Source organism: Asterias rubens, chromosome 11, assembly GCF_902459465.1.
Source record: "Asterias rubens chromosome 11, eAstRub1.3, whole genome shotgun sequence".
Taxonomy (NCBI): Eukaryota; Metazoa; Echinodermata; class Asteroidea; order Forcipulatida; family Asteriidae; genus Asterias; species Asterias rubens.
The window spans coordinates 12,170,822-12,193,316 of NC_047072.1; the positions used below are offsets into that span (position 1 = coordinate 12,170,822).

The 22,495-nt window shown below is 39.5% G+C and overlaps 1 protein-coding gene across 1 annotated transcript; it reads left to right on the top strand.

The window, feature by feature from the left end:
- The first annotated feature begins 2,764 nt into the window (after positions 1-2,764).
- LOC117296456 (transmembrane protein 50A-like) lies at positions 2,765-17,919 on the top strand. The gene is made up of 7 exons (XM_033779400.1): positions 2,765-2,867; positions 7,066-7,243; positions 9,019-9,131; positions 11,055-11,122; positions 12,980-13,078; positions 15,312-15,378; positions 17,286-17,919. Exons 2-7 carry the CDS (start codon positions 7,145-7,147, stop codon positions 17,329-17,331), a joined length of 492 nt encoding a protein of 163 aa, XP_033635291.1. The 5' UTR covers positions 2,765-2,867; positions 7,066-7,144; the 3' UTR covers positions 17,332-17,919.
- Positions 17,920-22,495: the final 4,576 nt, after the last annotated feature.

Consider the following 22,495-nt stretch of genomic DNA (forward strand, 5'->3'; position numbering starts at 1 on the left):
TGACACACGGTGTTTAGGCCCTAGGCTAGACTTGACTCAAGTCCCAATCCCGTGCCAGCCCAAGAAAACTACTGCTTTGTGATGCTCTGCATTCCAAAACCTGTTCCGCATGCGGGACAGGGACTTGTCGATGTCGCAGTCGCCCATGTAAATGTATTCACTTACTTCACGGCACGTTAATATAATGTAACATTGTAATGTTACGTGTACGTTTTGACCAATCAAACGCACCCAAAAAGAAGACTAGTTCATTTGTCACTTGTGGATTAAGTACTTAGTTGATGATTGAAATACATTTTGTAATGACCAGATAATTTAAAAAAAAGAAAGCACTAATTTAATGTTCATTTGAATTTAAGTAATACATGTACGTTGTAACATACATTTGGGGTCGGTTTTGTTTGCAAAATTTGAATTTTGGGAAGTGCAATAAAACGACTTTGACACCGACACCCCCTTGCCTGCTAATGAGTTTACCCGCCCACATGCGTTCCGCGTATAATACGCGTGTCTTACAACGTCTTCTACCGTGATGTCACAGAGTAAAATGAATATTTTTACCGGCAGGGCATCGCTTCCTTCCACGCTCCCATTGGTTGTTTACATCTCCCCATTTGGGGAGATTTTTCAATAACAACGTGCAGAGTAAGAAACGAGTTCGTCAAGTTCATAGTAAGTTGAGTGGGACTTGAATCAAGTCTAGCCCTAGGCCTACCACCCAGTCTGAATCCAAGCATGGCTTCCAGCCCGCCCAACCAAGTTGTTATCCGATGTTTACTGAACCGTAGTATCACTAACTGTGCGAAAAAAAGGGTCAACACAAAAGTTCAATTCCTTTTCATTGTTTGCCCTAACAAACAGAAGGGAGTGTTCAGTGTCAACTATGGTTTGTTTTGAGAAAAAAACACACACACAATCCCGGTCAACTTCGTTTCGACTCACCCTGACATGTATGAAGCAAATAATATGAGGCAATTGGTGAACTCAGAGGTATATAATATGCGAGTTCAACCAGGTTCAACCATTGCTCAATTAAATGGTTCAACTTATTTTCCTATTCTTTTTATCTAGAATAGTTTAGCTGAATCAGTTTTATAGCACATTAAGAAGCATTACTTCGAATAACTTACACTATAGAAAAATAGCCAAACAGCCATGGGCTTCAAAAGGCAGTGTGGACACTATTGGTAGCATAAAACCTTTCTTGGTGACGAGTAATGGGGAGAGGTTGATGGTATAAAACGTGAGAAACGGCTCCCTCTGAAGTGCCATAGTTTTCGAGAAAGAAGTAATTTTCCACGAATTTGATTTCGAGACCTCAGATTTAGAACTTGAGGTCTCGAAATCAACCATCTAAACGCACACAACTTTGTGTGACAAGGGTGTTTTTTTCTCTCATTATTATCTCGCAACTTCAATGACCGATTGAGCTTAAATTTTCACAGGTTAGTTATTTTATGCATATGTTGAGATACACCAACTGTGAAGGCTAGTCTAGACAATTTATTACCAAAAGGCAGTGGACACTATTGGTAATTACTCAAAATAATTATTAGCACAGAACCTTACTTGGTAACGAGTAATGGAGAGTATAAAACATCGTGAGAAATAGCTCCCTCTGAAGTGACGTAGTTTTCAAGAAAGAAGTAATTTTCCACGAACCTGATTTCGAGACCTCAGAATTAGATTTTGGGGTCTCGAAATCAAGCATCTGAAATCACACAACTTCTTCGGGTGACAATGTTTTTTTTTTATCTCGCAACTTCGACGACCAATTAAGCTCAAATCTTCACAGGTTTGTTATTTTATGCATTTATATGTTGAGTACACCAAGTGAGAAGATTGGTCTTTGATAATTACCAACAGTGTCCAATGTCTTTAACTAATCTCAGAACTCTTCTTCACCTTGCACGAAGGAGGGGGGGGGGGGGGGGTGACTTTTTTAATGGGCGACTTTGTCGGGGGGGGGGGACTCTGGCGGGGGCGGGGCGACTTTGTGGGGCGACATTGTTTGGGGCGGGTTTGTACATGGAGGTGGTGAGCTTGCTGGGGGCGACTTGCAGGTGGCAACTTCGTTGGGGGGCGACTTTATCGGGGGCGATATGACTGATATAAGACAAGCTTTCTTTTGTTGATAAACAAACCGCCTTGTTTGGCATGGATGGTCGAATGTTTGTACAACACTCATCGTATTTAACCAAATTCATGATTTCTGCAAACTTTATTAAAAAAAAACCCATAGGCCTATGAGTTGTTGTGTTTTCAACAAAATCATCACAATGTTTGAATATTTTTGCAACAATGTTACAAACAGTAGCGATCTGTTTTTGATTTGCATTTTATGGCTTTCTGTGGTTTTCCAAACTAGGGCGGGCAAAAACTCGGGCTGTGACGTTGCAAAAGAAAGGTCTATATAGACCGTATCGCAAATACCAATGCGCAAGCGCAGACTGTTGAACGAGGTGCATTGTGGGATAGATATGAATCAAATTTGGATACCAGCTAGACCACAATGCACCTAATTCCAAGCTTTACGCGTGCGCCCAGTATTTGCGAAAAGGTCTATGAATTCCCTACGGCTGCACCGTCACTTCCGATATTAATTTTCCTTAAAAAATTAATGTTAGTAGGCCCTACCGAAAGTTCCGCGTCACCGCCAACAGTAGAGGGAGCTATTCTATGCTATGTAGTCTGGTTCACAATGACATCATGCATGAGACTCCGTAGGGATTAAACTGTGTGTGTGTACTGTGTGCAAGAGGCAGGAACCACACGCTACTACTATACAATACAAAAACATGAACTGATGAACAATCTACTGCTTTAACTGGGAATTAACTGTCTGCTTATAAAATGCTGAGAAAAAGGTACGAGTTTTCGTTTTATTAAACAACAGGAGTTGAAATGACAATTTGTGTACGTTTCAAGGGAAAAGTTTCCGTATGGCGCCACCACTTTTTCATTCGAAATAAAATAATATACTTAGTATCTAATTTACCTGATTGATACATCCCTTTTTGTAAAAATGAGTGAAAAAGTGGTGGCGCCATACGGGGAAAGTTATCCGTTTCAAGGGATAACTTTCCGTATGGCGCCACCACTTTTTCACTCATTTTTACAAAAAGGGATATATCAATCAGGTAAATTAGATACTATATTATTTTATTTCGAATGAAAAAGTGGTGGCGCCATACGGAAACTTTTCCGTAGTAGCATGAGTAGTACTACACTAGTACAGTAGTAAGTATTACTAAATTAGTAATAATTTCGACTCGCACTCGCAGGCCTATTTTTCGACCGAAGGCCGTAACGTCTTTTTTTGTTTCATTATTCAACAAATCTTCATCACTTCTTATTTATTGAGGTCGAATCAGGCGGAATCACACTGCAGCGATAACGAGAACGATATTGATAACGACGCAAAGAGAACGCATTATATCATATTCATAGATATAGTAATAGACCTTATGCATTGACGTCATCCAGCCGCCATCTTTGAGGTCAAACGGTGACGAAACAATCGAAATGCACATAGATTGGCCAATGAACAACCTCCTTTTGACCTCAATGCGAGGGCGCTGTACTGAAATGACGTCATGTGCGTAAGGTCTATAGAATAGACAGATACAATAACTAGATCGACCGCGCGTACATACGTGGGTTGGATGGGGGCCGCCATGGCCTATCTCCCATGTACATTTTCTGTGTGTGTAGCACGTGACTTTTTACCGTCAGCACGTGACTTTTTGCCGTCAGCACGTGACATTTAGCGCGTCAAAGGCCTATCTCCCATGTTCATTTTCTGCGCGTCGCCTTTCGAACGAGAAATTTTATCGCGTCCATGGCGAACCAGACCTTTTTCTACACAGGCAATGGCCACCGCGTATGTACGCGCGGCCGATCTAGTTATTTTAATTTTATATCTATGCATTATATTGGTTGAATGAGCGTGTGCGTATTTTGCGTGGAGCAATTCAACCAATACATTGCGTTCTCTTTGCGTTGTGATCGTTATCGCTGCAGTGTGACTCAGCCTTTCATTTTTAAGCTTCGTATCGATCGTGCCGGTCAACTCGGTCCGAAATCAACTCGGTCCAAAGTTTGTTTGTTTGTTTGTTTGTTTAGATAATCTTCCTGTCATTTGAACTCGGCAAACCTTGAACTGAAAAGCTCCAACTGGAGCAAAACTCAATGGGAGATTTTAGATAGAGTTTAGATTAGACTTTAGAGATTGAGATGGGGATTATTTCTATCATCGGATCTACTCTGAGGAACTATGATATGGATGTGGACAGTGGTTCGTTCCTCAGATAACTTTCCGTATGGCGCCACCACTTTTTCACTCATTTTTACAAAAAGGGATATCTCATTGAGGTAAATTAGATACTATATTATTTCATATCGAGTGAAAAAGTGGTGGCTCCATACGGAAACTTTTCCCGTTCCTCTATCTTGATCGTGGAGACGAGAGCGGAACGATCCACATAGTTCTAGGAGTGTGTCGGATCTAGCCCCATAAATTGGTCCATCCCACTTCGTATCCTTGGCCCCAGCACCAAATATCATTTTCTTTCGCTTTTTTTAAATAACCGTTCTGTAACGATCTGCATCATGAAACTTACTGATCTATACTAATTTGAGTATAATGCTTCTGAAGTTAAAGAAAGCCCTACATGTACACCTGGATTTGTTTTAAAAAAAATCGTCACATATTTTGGGTAAATATCAAATTATTTTTGAGTGTGAACTTTTCAAAATATCTCAATGATCTTGACAAATTGCTCGTTTGCGAAATGCACACACATTCTCATAATTAGTCAGGCTTCCTTAACCACTTAACAATAATGATAGAATCAATTGCTACAATTCAAGGAACCCGGCTAATTGAGAGTAAATGTAAATCTCTACTGTGAGCATTTCAATCAAGGGCACTAAGCAGCAAATCGTTAATGATTGGAACAGTCTCCCACACAAACTTAGTGAATGCCAAAACAGTGTCAATATTCAAGAAAAAGCTCGATGCCAAGGAATCAGTGATAGGATATGGGGTCACAAAGGCATTAAAGCCTAAACAATGTCTCCCATCAATCGTAAGTAAGTAAGTAAGTCAGTAAGCAAAGCAATGACTAGGGGCGGGGGCATGAAGGCAATCGTTTTCATGGCTCCGTGATGTTATAAAGGCCTGCACTCCCCTACTAGAACATACATGAGTGACAAGGTTCATTTTAAGTTCCACTTTTTTCACTGTGGAATTAAACCCTCGGGAGGCCCAGACTTTTTTTTAACCCTAGGACGGTTACCCCGGTGCACTCAGTAACTCTGTGTCCCTATTTCACTGGATTCTGGTTGTACGTTTCAAGTTACCGCTTACCCCTACTAAAGAGCAGTCACTTCCCCCCGGGGTATGCCCATTTGCCAGGGCAGACCAGGGGTAAAGCGGGCATAGTGTGAAAAAGGCCACTTCTCCCCGGGGTATGCCCATTTGCCAGGGCAGACCAGGGGTAAAGCGGGCATAGTGTGAAAAAGGCCACTTCTCCCCGGGGTATGCCCATTTGCCAGGGCAGACCAGGGGTAAAGCGAGCATAGTGTGAAAAAGAGTAGTCACTTCTCCCCGGGGTATGCCCATTTGCCAGGGCAGACCGCCTTATCCTCTACATGTAATGGGGCTTCACTCCTGAAGTCATCGCCATAATCTGCTCTCTTTCAACATGTTCAATCGTTTCTCTTCTCAGCTCTCCTATAACCCAAGTTAAGCCCTTCTACACTAGTTATTTCCTGGAACACAAATTCCTCGGAACTTTTTGTCGTACTTTTCACCGTACTTTTCACACTACAAAAAAATTTACCGGGAAATAACTTATTCCCAGGAAATCATAAACCCTGCTCAGGGGAAGGGTTTCAAAAGGGAGGTAAAACGTTTTTCCCGGGAAAACGCAGCTAGTGAGAACAAAAGCAGGTTTAACTTACCCAAACTTTTGCGTCCACTGTGTTGAGACTTCCGCATAGGCTGACCAGATTTCCTGGGGTTCAATCGTAATTGTGAAACGACCATACATCTGTACGTTACTCCCGGTAACTACATGTAGTACTCACAGGAGTTACCAAATTGGGATAGTGAGAACAGTTGCTGAGGTGGCGGTAGGGTAAAAAAGGGCTCAAGTTTAAAGTATTAAAAATAAAAACAATCAAAATTTCCACATACTAAACTTACACAGTTTGAAGATAATGATAATAGAAAGTTCCTCTTAAAATATTACTTACTGAGGTACTGTAGTTATTGAGAAATGAGTAAAACAATGTCACAAAATTATTTCGTATCAGTGAGACGAAAATTATTTGAGCATATAAAAACATATTAACAAGTTTTGGTATTATAACATACCATAGCTGGTTAATACGTTTTTTACATGCTAAATCTGAGACAGAAATTATTTTTGTGACATTGTTTTACTCATTTCTCAATAACTACAGCACCTCAGTAAGTTATATTTCAAACTGTGTAAGTTTAATGTAAATCTGTGGACATTGTGTTTTGTGTTAGAAAAAAGTACCCAGACCTTTTAAATCTGAATTCATAAATACCCCAGACAATTTCTCTACTCCTATTGGTGGAGAGCGCGTCACGTGGGGGTGTTAAAACCTTTGATAATGACCAGCTGGAGCTGTTTATACCTGCTGGCTTCCACGTGTCGGGCGCACAAGATTATCACGCGGAACGCAATTCATAGCTATAGTAACAGCGCGTAATCTAAGTGCGCGCGCGTAATCTAAGTGCGCGCGTACACACAACAAACGCGCATCGAACAGATTCTTCACAAAGTTTTGAAAAAAAATATTTCAAACCTCAAATTTTCAATTGTTAAAGTGTCTATAACTGTAAAAGGGCATTTATGAATGGGAATAAAAGAGTAGTGACAAGCGATAAAGGCCCTTGCCTTCGGCTCAGGCCATTATCACACGGCCGCTGACCCTTCCAGCTTTAAACGGCCGTTGAAGAACTAAACTCGTCGCTACCCCTTTATTCACCACTCACCTGAGATTTGTCATTGTCTTTGATATAAATAGGTCTCCACATTACTGAGTGAGGTACATGTAAACCAGGTCTAAAAAAAAACAGAGTAAGTTAGGCGATAGAGAGAGAAAGATGTCGGGCTGTCTGGATGGAGTGGAGTGCAGCCGACCGGAGTGGTGTGAACTTGGAGAAAAGCGGAATGCAGTGGTGTCTGTCTTATCTGGTATACTGGTGAGTCAGCTATCGTTACTCTTTTTATTAATCAGGGCCAAATTTCATTAAAGGCAAACATGTTTGGTAATTCCTCAATATTGTATATTCCAGCATAAAACCTAGTCTTTAGTTAAGGCGCACGCGGCACCCCCAGATGTCAAGCACGAGCCCAAGTATCACGCACGAAAAAAGACCAGCGCGAGCGGTGAGCGGCGGAGCTGCGAAGTGCCTTTAGCAACTTGCTTTGGGGCCTTATGTTTTTCTTTACTTTTTGCCACAGATTTTGGTGGGAGAAATGTAATGCATAATGCATGATCGTGATGAGTTGTTGGCCAATAAGAAGACGCAATACCATATATCACACGTCGCGTGCACGCCCCATGACCCGCACACACATATTGGTGCACTAAAAAGTCACGTGCAGAGGGCAACACACAAAAGGTGCACATATGATTAACTAATAAGACAAACGAGTTGCTAAAGGGGGTTGGTGCTTGATATCTGGGGGTGCCGCTGCTGCATGCGCCTTGATTAAAGGCTACATAAAACCTTACATGTACTTGGATGCTTGGTAACAGCAATAGACCTTATGCATTGACGTCATCCAGCGGCCATCTTAGTGGAAAAACGGTGACGAAACAATCGAAACGCACAGATTTGTACGCGCGGCGCACAGGATTGGCCAATGAACAACCTCCTTTTGACCTCTAGGTGAGGGCGCCCTACTGAAATGACGTCATGTGCATAAGGTCTATGGAGCTGTTGATAGTATAAAACGACTCCCTCTGAAGTAATGTAGTTTTTGAGAAAGGGGTAATTTCTCACTAAAATAATAAAAGACTTCTTTTCCTTTCTGAAAGCACACTATTTTGTATAACAAGGATGTTTTTTCTTTCATCATTTTCTTGCAACTTCAATGACCAATTGAGTCCAAATTTTCGCAGGCTTGTTATTTTATGCATATGTAGGGATACACCAAGTGAGAATACTGGTCTTTGAGTACCAAACGCGTTCAGTGCCTCAAAAACTTTAAAAATCATTAAACTATTTATTTACAAGATACAAGTACAAAAAGTAAATGAAAAATATCAAAGAATTACCAGTAAAAATATTACAAAATATAGTAAGGGAGGCCATCTTTAACTAACCCCCCATTTACCCCGCAAACCCCAGGATCCCGGCGGTTTTTCTTTCACCACTTTAATGAGCTTATTATCTACAGGTCAACTGACAAAGCTACACTACCTCACACGGATATGCATGAGCTCTACTCAAACAGGCTGGGGCAGTGGCTTCAACAAAGGGACCAATTACCAGCACCTTTCTGCAGAGATCTTTTAGAAATTGAGAATTTGAGACCCAACACTTTGATTGCTCCGCTTTGTTATGGCTGCCCGCTTCACCTGACAAGCCCTAATCCGCTGTATACAATAGCCCAACACCTCCACCACTTCTTTTGTTGTCGCATTGCTTATTCAGATGTTAATCCCCCTGGCAAGGGACTGAGGTTTTAATTAGCCCTTTGGCCAGAGCATGACCTCTTGGGCGCTGGCATTTTCATGATTTATGCAATCCTTTTGTAAGTGTTCACTGAGTTAAAAAGCCGCCGGGATCCGGCGGTTTACGGCGGAAAATGGCGGTTAGTTAAAGACGGTCTCCCTACGAGAGATTAACAGCAATAAAATTAAAATACTAGAAAGAGAAAAAAAAAAAAAAAAATTAACAAATTCACAAATAGTACCCAAACCTTTTACCTTTATTTTTTTGATTAATTGTTTTATTTTTTTCCTTAGTTTTTTGCAGGTTGGTGGATTGCAATTGATGCAGCAGCTTTCTACCCAGAGCAGGTCAAACTTAATAAGGAATACCATATCTGTGGTGTGGTGTCAACGATAGCTTTTTTTATGTAAGTTGGATTCTTTTTCTTACAGGGGCACATTGTATTGGATCGGTCGAGTTGGTCCATGAAAAATGTGTTTGAAACCATTTGCTATGAAATCGATATGGTTAGAAATATGTTTCAAAAGTAGAACATTACGATCCATACAAACATGCCTCGAAATTGCACGGTTTTCCTTAAACATCGTGAACTTACATCTAGACCAATTTTACTGATCCAAGGCAACGTGTCCCTTTAACCTCTTCACTTTCAAAGCTTTTCAAAGCTCCCTTCGAAGCTCTTCGTAGGGTGTCATGGCCGACTGGTTTAGTGCATTGAATTCAAGTTGTGGTGGTTACATGTGTGTAGATGTAAAGTCATCGAAGTGTGGGTTCGAATCCCGGTCATGACACTTGGGTCCTTTAGCAAGATGCTTTATACTATAACTGCTACAATGTACTCTTCAACCAGGGGTATAAACGGGTACCTGTTATGGTAAAGGTTGATATTGTGTATGAAAAGCCTTCATGAGTGCCACAGAGTGAGTGCCACAGCAGCTGAGGGCTGTACATGTATACTCCCAAGTGAGCTGAGAAAGATTGCAGATATGTTATTGGCCCAATGATCAGGGCACTAATGACCAGGGCACTAATGACCAGGGCACTAATGACCAGGGCACTAATGTAAAGTGCATTGATTGATGCGGTCATTATAAATTAGGCTGTATAAGAAAGAGTATAGTTACCATTGTTATTATCCTTATTTGGTTTTACCCTTGCATCGATGTGTTAAGCACTGTGTAACCATATACTTTCCTGAATTCTGTGAGGAAAAAAAATCCACAGGCAAATCACTTGGGTAAGAATGGAACCCACGACCTTACATTGCTAAAGCAGATATCTTACCACTAGACCACCGAGCTAGCTTGATGTCTAACTAAAGGTCGAATCAAATGTATTAGCAGCGGGTACTGCAATGATTTAGTAGTATATTAAAGTCACCTAGAAATATAATTTTTTTTCTTTCAAACATAAGAGTATATGCTTACGAACAATAAAACAATTTTTTTAGTAATTGTTTGTCACGATTTATATGTTGTTTGGGGGGCTGACTCCGCCTACCCCTTTTGTGACGTCAATCGAGGCAGACTTTGCCTGCAATGCGTATAGTAAACACATGTGCAAAGTACATGTACGTCCAAGTCGTGAGTTGGTACATTTCAAAAAGTGTTTTTTTGCATTCAGCAGCAATACACCTGGTCGGCATTGCAGGAAAAAAAAAATATATATATTTTTTTGAAACGTACAAACTCACGACTTGGTCTGTACATGTACTTTGCAATTGTGTTTACTCTACGCATTACAGGCAAAGTCTGCCTCGATTGACATCACGAACAGCGCCCTCTCGGGTCGGGGTCTACTCTTAAATTTGTAAATAACAGAAGAACTGATTTTTTAAAACCTTAGTTAACTGTTTATTCACATTCCACTCATCAAAACACATTATTAGTGACAAAAGCTTTATTTTGAAAAAATACCACTTCCAGGTGACTTTAACTTAACTTATTGTTATTATTATTAAACCCACAAACCTTTGTATTGCTAGAGCAGATGTCTTACCACTAGACCACCGAGCTAGCCCAATGGCTAGAGGCAGTTCGAATCGAGTTACAGCGGGTACCGCTACGATTAAGTAAATGTTCAATTGAATTATTTTTATAGACCTTATGCATTGACGTCATCCAGCCGCCATCTTAGAGGTAAAACCGTGACGAAACAATCAAAATGCCAATATTTGTACGCGTGGCGCACAGGATTGGCCAATGAACAACCTCCTTTTGTGGTAAGTGGTGAGGGCGCCCTACTGAAATGACGTCATGTGCATTAAGGTCTATTGTCATCTCTTGAAATTCATGAATGGACTTTTTTCCTCTGTGGTTTGGTTTTTCAGGGTTAATGCAGTTTCTGCTGGTCAAGTTCGAGGTGACTCCTACAGTACTGGATGTATTGGGCAAACAGGTAAACATAGATACTTGTTATACCTCGATAACATATTGTGAAGTTTGATTGGTCGAGAACCAATCACGTGCTGTGCAACAAATACGCATGGACCATGGCTGCACAGCGCGGCGGGTAACATGAGTGATGTTAACCGCTGTACATCAACTTGATCGTTCCCACTGTGGTCGATTTCCAGCGCTTAGTACGAAACGGCCCCAGGTTCGAGGGAACAGTGAAGAATGGTTTCTTATTTGAACAACTGTTCGTCTGCTTATAAAACTATGCATACTCCGTCGTTATAATGTTTGAAGATGACAACATTACTTTGAGAAGAGGAATAATCGTGTTACCAAGGTATAACAAAACAATTGTTGCACGCTGTGATTTGGGGTCCATTGGTTTTGTACACCCTCGGGTACTATCGGATACCCTTATCCCCCTCGGTTGTACAAAACGCCATGGACCCCGTCACAGCGTGCAACAATTGTATACAGTAACACTTAATCCCTTGAGGGAAGGTAAACATTTGGTAATCAATCTTGCAATGAATGGCAACAACAACTTTGGTTTAAAGCTATTATACACTTTCAGTAAACAGTATTGTCCAAGTCCCACACTTCGTGTATCACAACTTATATATAAAACAACAAACCTGTGAAAATTTAGGCTCAATCGGTCATCGGAGTCGCGCAAAAAAAACGGGAAAACCCACTCTTGTTTCCGCGCGTTTCGCCATGTCATGACATGTGTTTATAACAAATCCGTAATTTAAAGCCTACAGTAGCTTTGGAGTGTGTAACGCAATTTGAGAAACATTTCACTTTTACGTAATGTGGTTACAGTATGTAAAAAGATATCAGTTTTTATCCTTCTTATTTCTACATGTAGATAACACTGTGCTGTGCAATTACTCTTGTAACTATCTTTCCAATATGAACACAAAGAATGGTGTTTAAAGTTCTTTTACTAACTTATAAAGCCATTCATGGTTTAGCACCAGCGTACCTTTCAAGAACTCAAAACCATGAAATCACTCTCTCAATCAACCTACCGTCTCAGGATTTCACAAGACCCCACATTGTTGTCTCACCCATCTAGGAAATCAAGGGCTACTTTAGGTGATCGGGCATTTGTATACGCCTCTCCAAATCTTAAATGGAACAATCTCCCACCTTGCATTAGACAGTCTTCTTCACTTAAAGCCATTATACACTTTCGGTAAACAGTATTGTCCAAGTCCCACACTTTGTGTATCACAACTTATATTTAAAATAACAATCCTGTGGAAATTTAGGCTCAATCGGACATCGGAGTCTGGAGAAAACAACGGGAAAACCCACTCCTGTTTTCGCGTGTTTCGCCGTGTCATGACATGTGTTTATAACAAATCCGTAATTCTCGCTAACGAGAATTTATATTGTTTTACCGTTTTTCTCAAAAAGTAAAGCATTTCATGGACTAATATTTCAAGAGAAGTCTTTCACCATTACCTTCTGTAAACCCTGTAAATTATTTGTAAATCTGTGAACTTTTTTTTTTTTTTCTGTACCGAAAGGGTCCAATGGCTTTAATGTATTTAAATCTAAGTTAAAAAACCCATTTGTTTACTTCGCCCATTTAATTCATTCTTGCTCTGTTGGTGTATTTTTTTTTTTTTTCATTTTTTCTCTGCATTTTTTGTATTCCTTGTCATGCGCAGTAGAGTATAGTTATATATGTAGGTCACTGCGCAACAACATGAGTGTTAGTTTGGCCCAAAGCTTATTGTACCATCCCTGCATTTCATTGCACACCCTTGTTGCATTGTTTTCCACTTCTCTCTAGGTTTTTTTTATTTTGAACCCAAGTTTTGTTTTATCCTTTTTTTCCGTCCAGGAGCGCGTGTTTGGTTGTTCATTGGATTTCTGATGGCATTTGCAGGTCTCATCGCCGCCAGCTGGATACTCTTTGGAGCGTATGTTGTCAACCCTGACCGTAAGCTAGTTCTCTGACTTGATTACAAAAGTTTTCCATACTACTTTTTCTCTGATCCCTATGTTTAAAGCCATTATACACTTTCGGTAAACAGTATTGTCCAAGTCCCACACTTCGTGTATCACAACGTATATATAAAATAACAATCCTGTGGAAATTTAGGCTCAATCTGACATCAGAGTCGGGAGAAAATAACGGGAAAACCCACTCCTGTTTTCGCACGTTTCGCCGTGTCATGACATGTGTTTATAACAAATCCGTAATTCTCGCTTACGAGAATTTATATTGTTTTACCGTTTTCTCAAAAAGTAAAGCATTTCATGGACTAATATTTCAAGAGAAGTCTTTCACCATTACCTTCTGTAAACCCTGTAAATTATTTGTAAACCTGTGAACTTTTCTTTTTTTCTGTACTGAAAGGGTCCAATGGCTTTAAAAAACATAATTATGATTGAAAAATTTGCGGTAACACCGTACTTTATCTGCTTTGCTGCGTAGCTTTTTTCCTTTGGGAACTAGGTCTTGTTTTTTTTCTACTGCTGCGGAGTAGCTTTCGGAATTCGAGAGACTACTTAATTCTAAAAAGAACTGTCAAGCTTGTTAACTAACTGGGCGATAGGTAGGGGAAAAATAGGTCGGGTCTATTGCTTTTGTTTAGTGGATTGAGGGAGCTTCTTAATATTAACTTCACTGCCGAGGAGTGAGTTTTTAAAGACAGTGAGTTTTTAATTGGTCTTAAAGAAACTGGACACTATTAGTAATTGTCAAAGACCAGTCTTCTCACTTGGTGTAACTCATTATATTCAAAAAATAACAAACCTGTGAAAATTTGAGCTCAATTGGTCATCAAACTCAAAGTTGCGAGATAATAATGAAAATAATTAAAACACCCTTGAGACATGAAGTTGCATGCTTTCAGATGCCTGATTTTGAGACCTCAAAATCTAACTCTGAGGTCTGAAGTTGTGGAAAATTACTTCTTTATCGAAAACTATGTTACTTCAGAGGGAGCCGTTTCTCACAATCTTTTATACTATCAACAGCTCCCCATTGCTCATTACCAAGTAAGGTTTTATGCTAATAATTATTTGGAGTAATTACCAATAGTGTCCAGCGCCTTTAATGTTACGAGAAACTTGCTCTACACATTGTCAGAATTCTGAAAAGAATAAAAAGCAAGCGAAGAACAAGCTGTGCAATAATTAGCAAGACCTAAGTCCCCAAAAACAAAATCTACACGGCAAGATAGATTACCGCAAGCCGATTGACAAAAGAGGGGGAATTTTAATGTAGAGCGGGTTCCTTCAGTTGGCAGGGTGCCGAAAAGCCCGCCCGACACTAAGGATTCCCCAACCACCTCTGGAAGAATTTCCTCTATTGGTTCCGACCACCACACATTTCCCAAATTTTAAATAATTACACTTGCAATTGAAAGGTTTTGAACTAAATGTAAAATTGGGTATTTAGCTTGTATCCGAAACCATTAATTTTGAGCACCTCTTTGATTCGAGTCTTTTTTTATATGATCTACCATGTAACTGATCCATCTCGCACTGGTTTTGAGGGAAACTTTTTTCCACCACTAAAGAAATCCCCGGGCAGAACCCTGAGTTGGTTGAATAATTTTATCTTTGTCTTCCAGGGTTTGAGTCAAGCCGGGGACAATGTGAATAAGGTTTTCAGTCCATACCCGACCGTGTGGGTTTTCGCTTGATGGGTTCTCTTGTTTTGACATTTGCAGAGTCTTTCTCAAATGACAACACAACAACAATGTGTTTGTGCAAACAAAGTGGTACCCCCTGAAATTTGGCCGTGACTTTCAAGTCTAGAGTATAAACTCATCGGTTCTCTTCTGGCCAATACACTGACCAGGGTCCAGTTTCATAGAGCTGCTAAGCACAACAAAATTGCTTAGCATGAAATTTCTTCCTCGGTAAAAACAGGATTACCACCCAAATTTCTATTTGTTGCATATATTGCTTGTTACTGGTATTCAGCTGTTGTCTGCTTATACCGGAAATCACGTGGAAATGTGGTTGTTTATCCTGATTTTATCAAGGCAAACATTTTTATGCTAAGCAAATTTTTGTGCTTAGAAGCTCCATGAAATTGGGCCCAGTTTGTCATTGTTGTAGTATTCTGTCGCAGCGGTTGTGTCTTTGGAAACTGCACTTCATTTGGGTTACTTATTTTTATATATTTATTTATCAATGTTTTTCTCTCTTTTTAATAGCAAAAGTAGATGGGGATCCTTATCCAGGAGTTGCAATTTTTCTCCAAAATTTCCTCATATTTATGTCGTAAGTATTTTTTCATTTTGAAAAAAAAAACAAAAAAACTCATGAGCGTGATTTGAAACTTTGCATGGTGGAGACACAATGTAGTGAGGTTTTCAGTAACACCATGTACATGAGTAGGATTTGAAACTTTGCATGGTGGAGATACAATCTAGTAAGGTTTGCAGTAACACCATGTACTTGAGTAGGATTTGAAACTTTGCATGGTGGAGATACAATCTAGTAAGGTTTGCAGTAACACCATGTACATGAGTAGGATTTGAAACTTTGCATGGTGGAGATACAATCTAGTAAGGTTTGCAGTAACACCATGTACATGAGTAGGATTTGAAACTTTGCATGGTGGAGATGCAATCTAGTAAGGTTTGCAGTAACACCATGTACTTGAGTAGGATTTGAAACTTTGCATGGTGGAGATACAATCTAGTAAGGTTTGCAGTAACACCATGTACTTGAGTAGGATTTGAAACTTTGCATGGTGGAGATACAATCTAGTAAGGTTTGCAGTAACACCATGTACTTGAGTAGGATTTGAAACTTTGCATGGTGGAGATACAATCTAGTAAGGTTTGCAGTAACACCATGTACTTGAGTAGGATTTGAAACTTTGCATGGTGGAGATACAATCTAGTAAGGTTTGCAGTAACACCATGTACTTGAGTAGGATTTGAAACTTTGCATGGTGGAGATACAATCTAGTTAGGTTTGCAGTAACACCATGTACATGAGTAGGATTTTAAACTTTGCATGGTGGAGATACAATCTAGTAAGGTTTGCAGTAACACCATGTACTTGAGTAGGCTTTGAAACTTTGCATGGTGGAGATACAATCTAGTTAGGTTTGCAGTAACACCATGTACATGAGTAGGATTTTAAACTGTGCATGGTGGAGATGCAATCTAGTAAGGTTTGCAAGTAACACCATGTACATGAGTAGGATTTTAAACTTTGCATGGTGGAGATACAATCTAGTAAGGTTTGCAGTAACACCATGTACTTGAGTAGGATTTGAAACTTTGCATGGTGGAGATACAATCTAGTAAGGTTTGCAGTAACACCATGTACTTGAGTAGGATTTGAAACTTTGCATGGTGGAGATACAATCTAGTTAGGTTTGCAGTAACACCATGTACATGAGTAGGATTTTAAACTTTGCATGGTGGAGATACAATCTAGTAAGGTTTGCAGTAACACCATGTACTTGAGTAGGCTTTGAAACTTTGCATGGTGGAGATACAATCTAGTTAGGTTTGCAGTAACACCATGTACATGAGTAGGATTTTAAACTGTGCATGGTGGAGATGCAATCTAGTAAGGTTTGCAAGTAACACCATGTGCATGAGTAGGATTTTAAACTTTGCATGGTGGAGATACAATCTAGTAAGGTTTGCAAGTAACACCATGTACATGAGTAGGATTTTAAACTTTGCATGGTGGAGATGCAATCTAGTAAGGTTTGCAGTAACACCATGTACATGAGTAGGATTTGAAACTTTGCATGGTGGAGATACAATCTAGTAAGGTTTGCAGTAACACCATGTACTTGAGTAGGATTTGAAACTTTGCATGGTGGAGATACAATCTAGTAAGGTTTGCAGTATTAACACCATGTAGCCTACACGAGTAGGATTTGAAACTTTAATGTTTGGACAAGATACAATTTCTTTTTTCTTTTATCATTCTCTCGCAACTAAAATGGCCAATTTGAGCCGAAATCTTTACAGATTTGTTACTTTATGCATTGATATGTTGGGATACAACAAGTGAGGAAACTGGTAAAGGTGCCTAGTGCCTTTATAACAAGGGTTGAAGTGTTAGGTCAGAACCTACTTTTTAAATAATTATTACTATAACATGAAACAGATACCTAAAACAAAACCTTGAAAAACATATTTCTCATTTCTCTACAGAGGAATAGTCTTCAAGTTTGGCAGAACGGAAGAATTATGGGAGTGAACGACAGCGTCTTGTAACATATCATTTTTTTGTGGTGTATTTGTAAGTGTTTTTGTTTTTATTTTTTTATAAATATTTAGGTCTAAGGCCTTCCAATTGTCACGCTTTGGCCATGTTCTCGTCCCATTCAGATCGGGAAGGTAAAAAAATAGTCAGACCCCTAGTTTGTCAAATTAAACTTAGTAGTCATTGCCGTGCACTGCAGGGGACAAGACGAGGATGGTGGTGACATGATTATAATAATATAATAATTATTATTGCTTTTAAGCGCCTGGCGTCTATGACTGGAACCCAAGGCGCTGTACAATTTAAAATAGTAGGACTCACGAGGCAGAAATAAACAAAGAGCATCTATACAAGATTTCTTAAAATATAAACCACATAAATGCACCAGCAAGTAATTAAAACCACACAACACAAAAGTTAAAAAAGTTATGATAAAGGCTGTATGTAAGGTTTTATTCAGGATTTGGTACAGGGCTGTCCCAATTTGCTGGAAATCTAAAAACTGGTTGTCCAAATTGTTCACTTACAATACAAATACATATCAATATAAACCACAAGGGAAACTGACTGGGTAAATTCGTAAATGATTTTTGGGGTTGAACAAAGAATTGACTAGAGTGGGATTCGAACCAACGACCTCCGGATTAACGTGCCGGCGCTCTACCAACTGAGCTATCTAGCCCTATATTGGCGGTGTCCCTATTTTGTCAATATCTTTGTTCGGGGGTGCCAGTCAGAAGCCATGCAACCGTTAACTGCCGTGTAGCCAGGGATCACACCCAAATTACGATACAACTTGGGAAGCGGCAGGTAGGGGATCACCTTAAGGGGATGCGACTTTTTGTTTCAGATATCAATATAAACCACAAGGGAAACTGACTGGGTAAATTTGTAAATGATTTTTGGGGTTGAACAAAGAATTGACTAGAGTGGGATTCGAACCAACGACCTCCGGATTAACGTGCCGGCGCTCTACCAACTGAGCTATCTAGCCCTATATTGGCAATACAAATACATGTTAACACATGTTAATATCAGATACAACAGGGTGTCCAAATGTCAAACAGGTGGTCAAAAAGACGCCCAGCCACCCCTCTGACTAACACTATGGTTGTATGGCTTCTGACTGGCACCCCTGAACAAAGATATTGACTAATAGGGAGATCTTCAACATGTGGCTAGATAGCTTAGTTGGTAAAGCGCCCGGCTCATTAACGTGGAGGTCGAAAGGTTCAGTGCCTTTAAGTTAAACAATTCAAGAAGATGTGTCGTTATGTTCTTCTTTGTTTTTATACATTTTAGACAATTCGTTCACGTAAGAGGCAAACACAGTATGGTTTCTGGGTTTTGGTCCCTTCTTACATTGTATGTGAACATTTTACCACCCTACATGTAAGATACTGCCTTTGAACTTGTGATGCACAGCAACGGCCATTTAATATTTTCTAGTTTGCAAATGTGTATTATAAAAAAATGTGTATAATGTGCATAGGATATTGTTTGTTTTTGTATAAAAAATGGTTTGGAATATGCAATCTCTCGTAGCTTTTAATATTAGTAGAATTTGTAATTTTTTTTTGAACCCCTCACCTGAGCAGTTGAAACAGCCAATTAAATGCCACAGGGTACGTAGTAGTTTTATAGTAAAGTGTAGGGTGGTCGGGTTGGCATACGCCTCTCTTAATGCATGGCGTCATCAGTCTTACCCCTAAATGAGGCTATGGGCGCACATCCCCCATCACTTGCAGTGGCTGCGCCCATCGCCTCATTTTGAGTTTGCATTGTGACGTACCTCATGCATAAATGTTAAGAGAGGCGTATAGTGGTGTCTTTCCTCGCCTTCCACCGCTAGGACCCCCCTAGGTTTGAATCATGCCGGGGACACTTTGTGGATTGGGTTTTCAGTCCCTACCTGACGGCAAGGGTTTTCCCTGGAATAAATCTCTTGGGTTTTTCCTCCCACAACTAAAACTGAAACTTCCTTCCTTGTCTATTCTCCATTGGGTTCTTGGCGAGTTAAGTGATCGATTTTCTGAAAGTCCTTGGCTTCATAACCAGAGCAAATGAAGTAAACATTCTTGTTCAGTTTGCGAGAAATGCAGGCCATTATCAGGCCTGGAATTACCTGCAGGCCATTGAGGCCATGACCTTCGTTGCCCCTGGTCTTGGCTTTGGTGCCCCTGGTCTTGGCTTTGGTGCCCCTGGTCTTGGCTTTGGTGCCCCTGGTCTTGGCTTTGGTGCCCCTGGTCTTGGCTTTGGTGCCCCTGGTCTTGGCCTTGGTGCCCCCGTGCTTGGCTTTGGTTCCCGGTGGTCATGGCCTTGGTGCCCCTGCGGTCTTGGCTTTGGTGCCTCTGGTCTTGGCCTTGGTGCCCCTGGTCTTGGCCTTTCAAAAGTTTCCCATTGACTTTAAGATTTTCCAATGGAAGTGCCATTTGCAAAATGAAAATGGCCTTGCCTTCTCAGAGATGAAATTCCGGGCCCTATGTTCGGCACATTATTTATTATTTTATTATGATTTTTTGTACAACAAAACGAAAAAAGCAGTAATTGAACTGGAAGGTTAGACTAGCCAGATGCACTTTTTTGATCATGGTTGGTTGGAAACTGAGAATTTCATACAGATTGTCAACAGACACCATGCATCAGTGAAAATTATTAATACTCCTTCATGGTTAATGAAGCATCACATCATTCTTGGCTGAAAGCCATGGCGCCACATGGGGCTAAAATTTTCTAATTTAAGCTCAATCGGTCATCGGAGTTGCGAGTGTTTAATGAAAGAGAAAAAATACCTTGTCGCACAGAGTTGTATGCTTTCAGATGCTTGATTTCGAGACCTCAAGTTCTAAATCTGAGGTCTCGAAATCAAATTCTTGAGGGAGCCGTTTCTCACAATGCTTAATACCATCAACCTCTCCCCAATACTCGGTACCAAGTAAGGTTTTATGCTAATAATTATTTTGAGTAGTTACCAATAGTGTCCACTGCCTTTAACATCTATTATACATTTATATAGGTGTGAAGCAATCTTACAGTTCCAAAAAGACAAAGGTATACTTTGCCTTTAAAAATGCTGTATGTGTTATTATTTTAGATTTTTTGGATCTTTTAATTATTTAGTTTTTGTGGTTAAAATGTTTTGTTGTTGTAAAGCGCCTGGGAGCATTTTTAATGGATTTGGTGCTATATAAATGTTTATTATTATTATTATTATTATTATTATTATTATTATTATTATTATTATTATTATTATTATTATTATTATTATTATTATTATTATTTTGGTTGGATGAGCAGCCCCATTCATTACTTAAAATTGTAGCCCACGCACGGAGAGCAACAGTTGTATAAATACCCTTTGTGTTTGGAGGCTGTTAAATTTTGAGACTGCTTGCTTTGTATGACCGACAGGCTTTGTATGATCGCAACAAAGCTATAAAATGGATAGTCAACTAATGGGATTGCAAAAAGGGCAATCCATTTTGTGAAATGGTTTTAGAAATGTTGCTCAATTCTGCTAAAATATAGGATTCGAACTGCCTCTAGCTACTGGGCAATCTTAGTGGTCTAGTTGGTAAGACACTGCTCTATGAATTGCAAGGGTCGTGGGGTCGAATCCCACCCAAGTAATTTGCTTGTGATTTTTTCACTTCATGCAAGGTGTCACATTGAAAAGGAATACTGTGATTTGTTTTGGTATAGAACATCTTTGTGACTGTTCCTTGGTTAATGTTTTCAAGAAAAATGGTATAGACCTAACTAGGGACTGTTTCACTTCAGTGGATGACAATGTTTTGAAGCCGATGGGGTTTAATTTCAAGGTGTTATGATGTTCTAGTTGATGTATTCCATCATTGAAGCATAGGCAACCTCGAATCTGCTCTCGATGGGTTATTCATGTATGACCATTTTTGGGACCACACAAATTGCTTGAAGGCACGAAGGAAAACACTTTACCCGACCACAATGTTTGAATATGTGCAAGACTTGCACAGTCTGTTCTGCAAACATTTGCCCCCAAACCGACTCTTCACAAATTAATTATATCTATCAATGAAACAATTTTTTTTGCTTTTGTTAATATGAAAGTCATACAAAAATTTCACTTTGTATGTGTGGCATGCCATAAATTAGTATCGTCTGAAGTAAAATTTGATAGCATGTATTGCGGTAGTGGTTGCATGTAAGCATTCTTAAACAATAATTATAGCGGTTTTTTTATTTTTAAGAGAAGGCATAGGTTTCAAACAAATGACTTTACCACCTATCTGTGGAAAAATCTCATAAGTTAAAACAATGAAAAAAACACTTGTACCTTTTGTCCTGAAAAGTGTACAAGTTCATAGCTTGCTGATTTTGGTTGCGACAATCCAAATAAGCAACAGTGATTTCTTTGGTTTTCAGATACCTTATTTGACAGTAGTTATTTAAATCTAAAAGTATTTGTATACCAAGGCGCTTGAGTGAGGTATTCACATAGCTGAGCTATAAGTTTCTCAGGCAATTCTTTTTTCTGGGTTTATTTTCGTCAGGTGAGGATGGACTATACAAAAAAAAAGATGTTTGAGTACAAATTTAAGTAGTTACCTAATTTTTAGTGATATTCTAGTGTCGGTTATATAGTTGTAGCCAACATTAGTGACATATGATGACAATCATTCAAAGTTGCTAAAAATTCTGTTTATTTCTTCTAAATAATCATGTCAATGAAATACTGGTGACACTTAAATATATACCATGAATTAATATACCATTAATATATTATCCTTAGGAATTCCTTTTGCAAGTAGGATGTTGATACCATTGTGGGAAAGCTTCATTAAAGAATTTCAGTTTGGCCACATTGGGTGTTTGAACATTGAATTACTTTGGTCATTGAACTAAATAGACTAGAGCAGTTAATCTGCCTGAGGGGGAGTCAGTAGCTCTAGGTTGTTTGTTCATGGTCAAATTAAGTCAACTGTTTGGGGGAAATAAAGAAATTCAAGGAGATAACAGGTGTGAGTTGCTAGACGAAAAGGATGTTGTATATTAGCCTCTTTCTCTAATGGAGCTTTCCTGTAATGCAGTGCAATAAGTCACACTTATGAGCAGGATAAAGTCAATTAGGTCCACTGTTTGGAAAAAAAGGAATGACATTGAGTTTAACAGGTGTGAG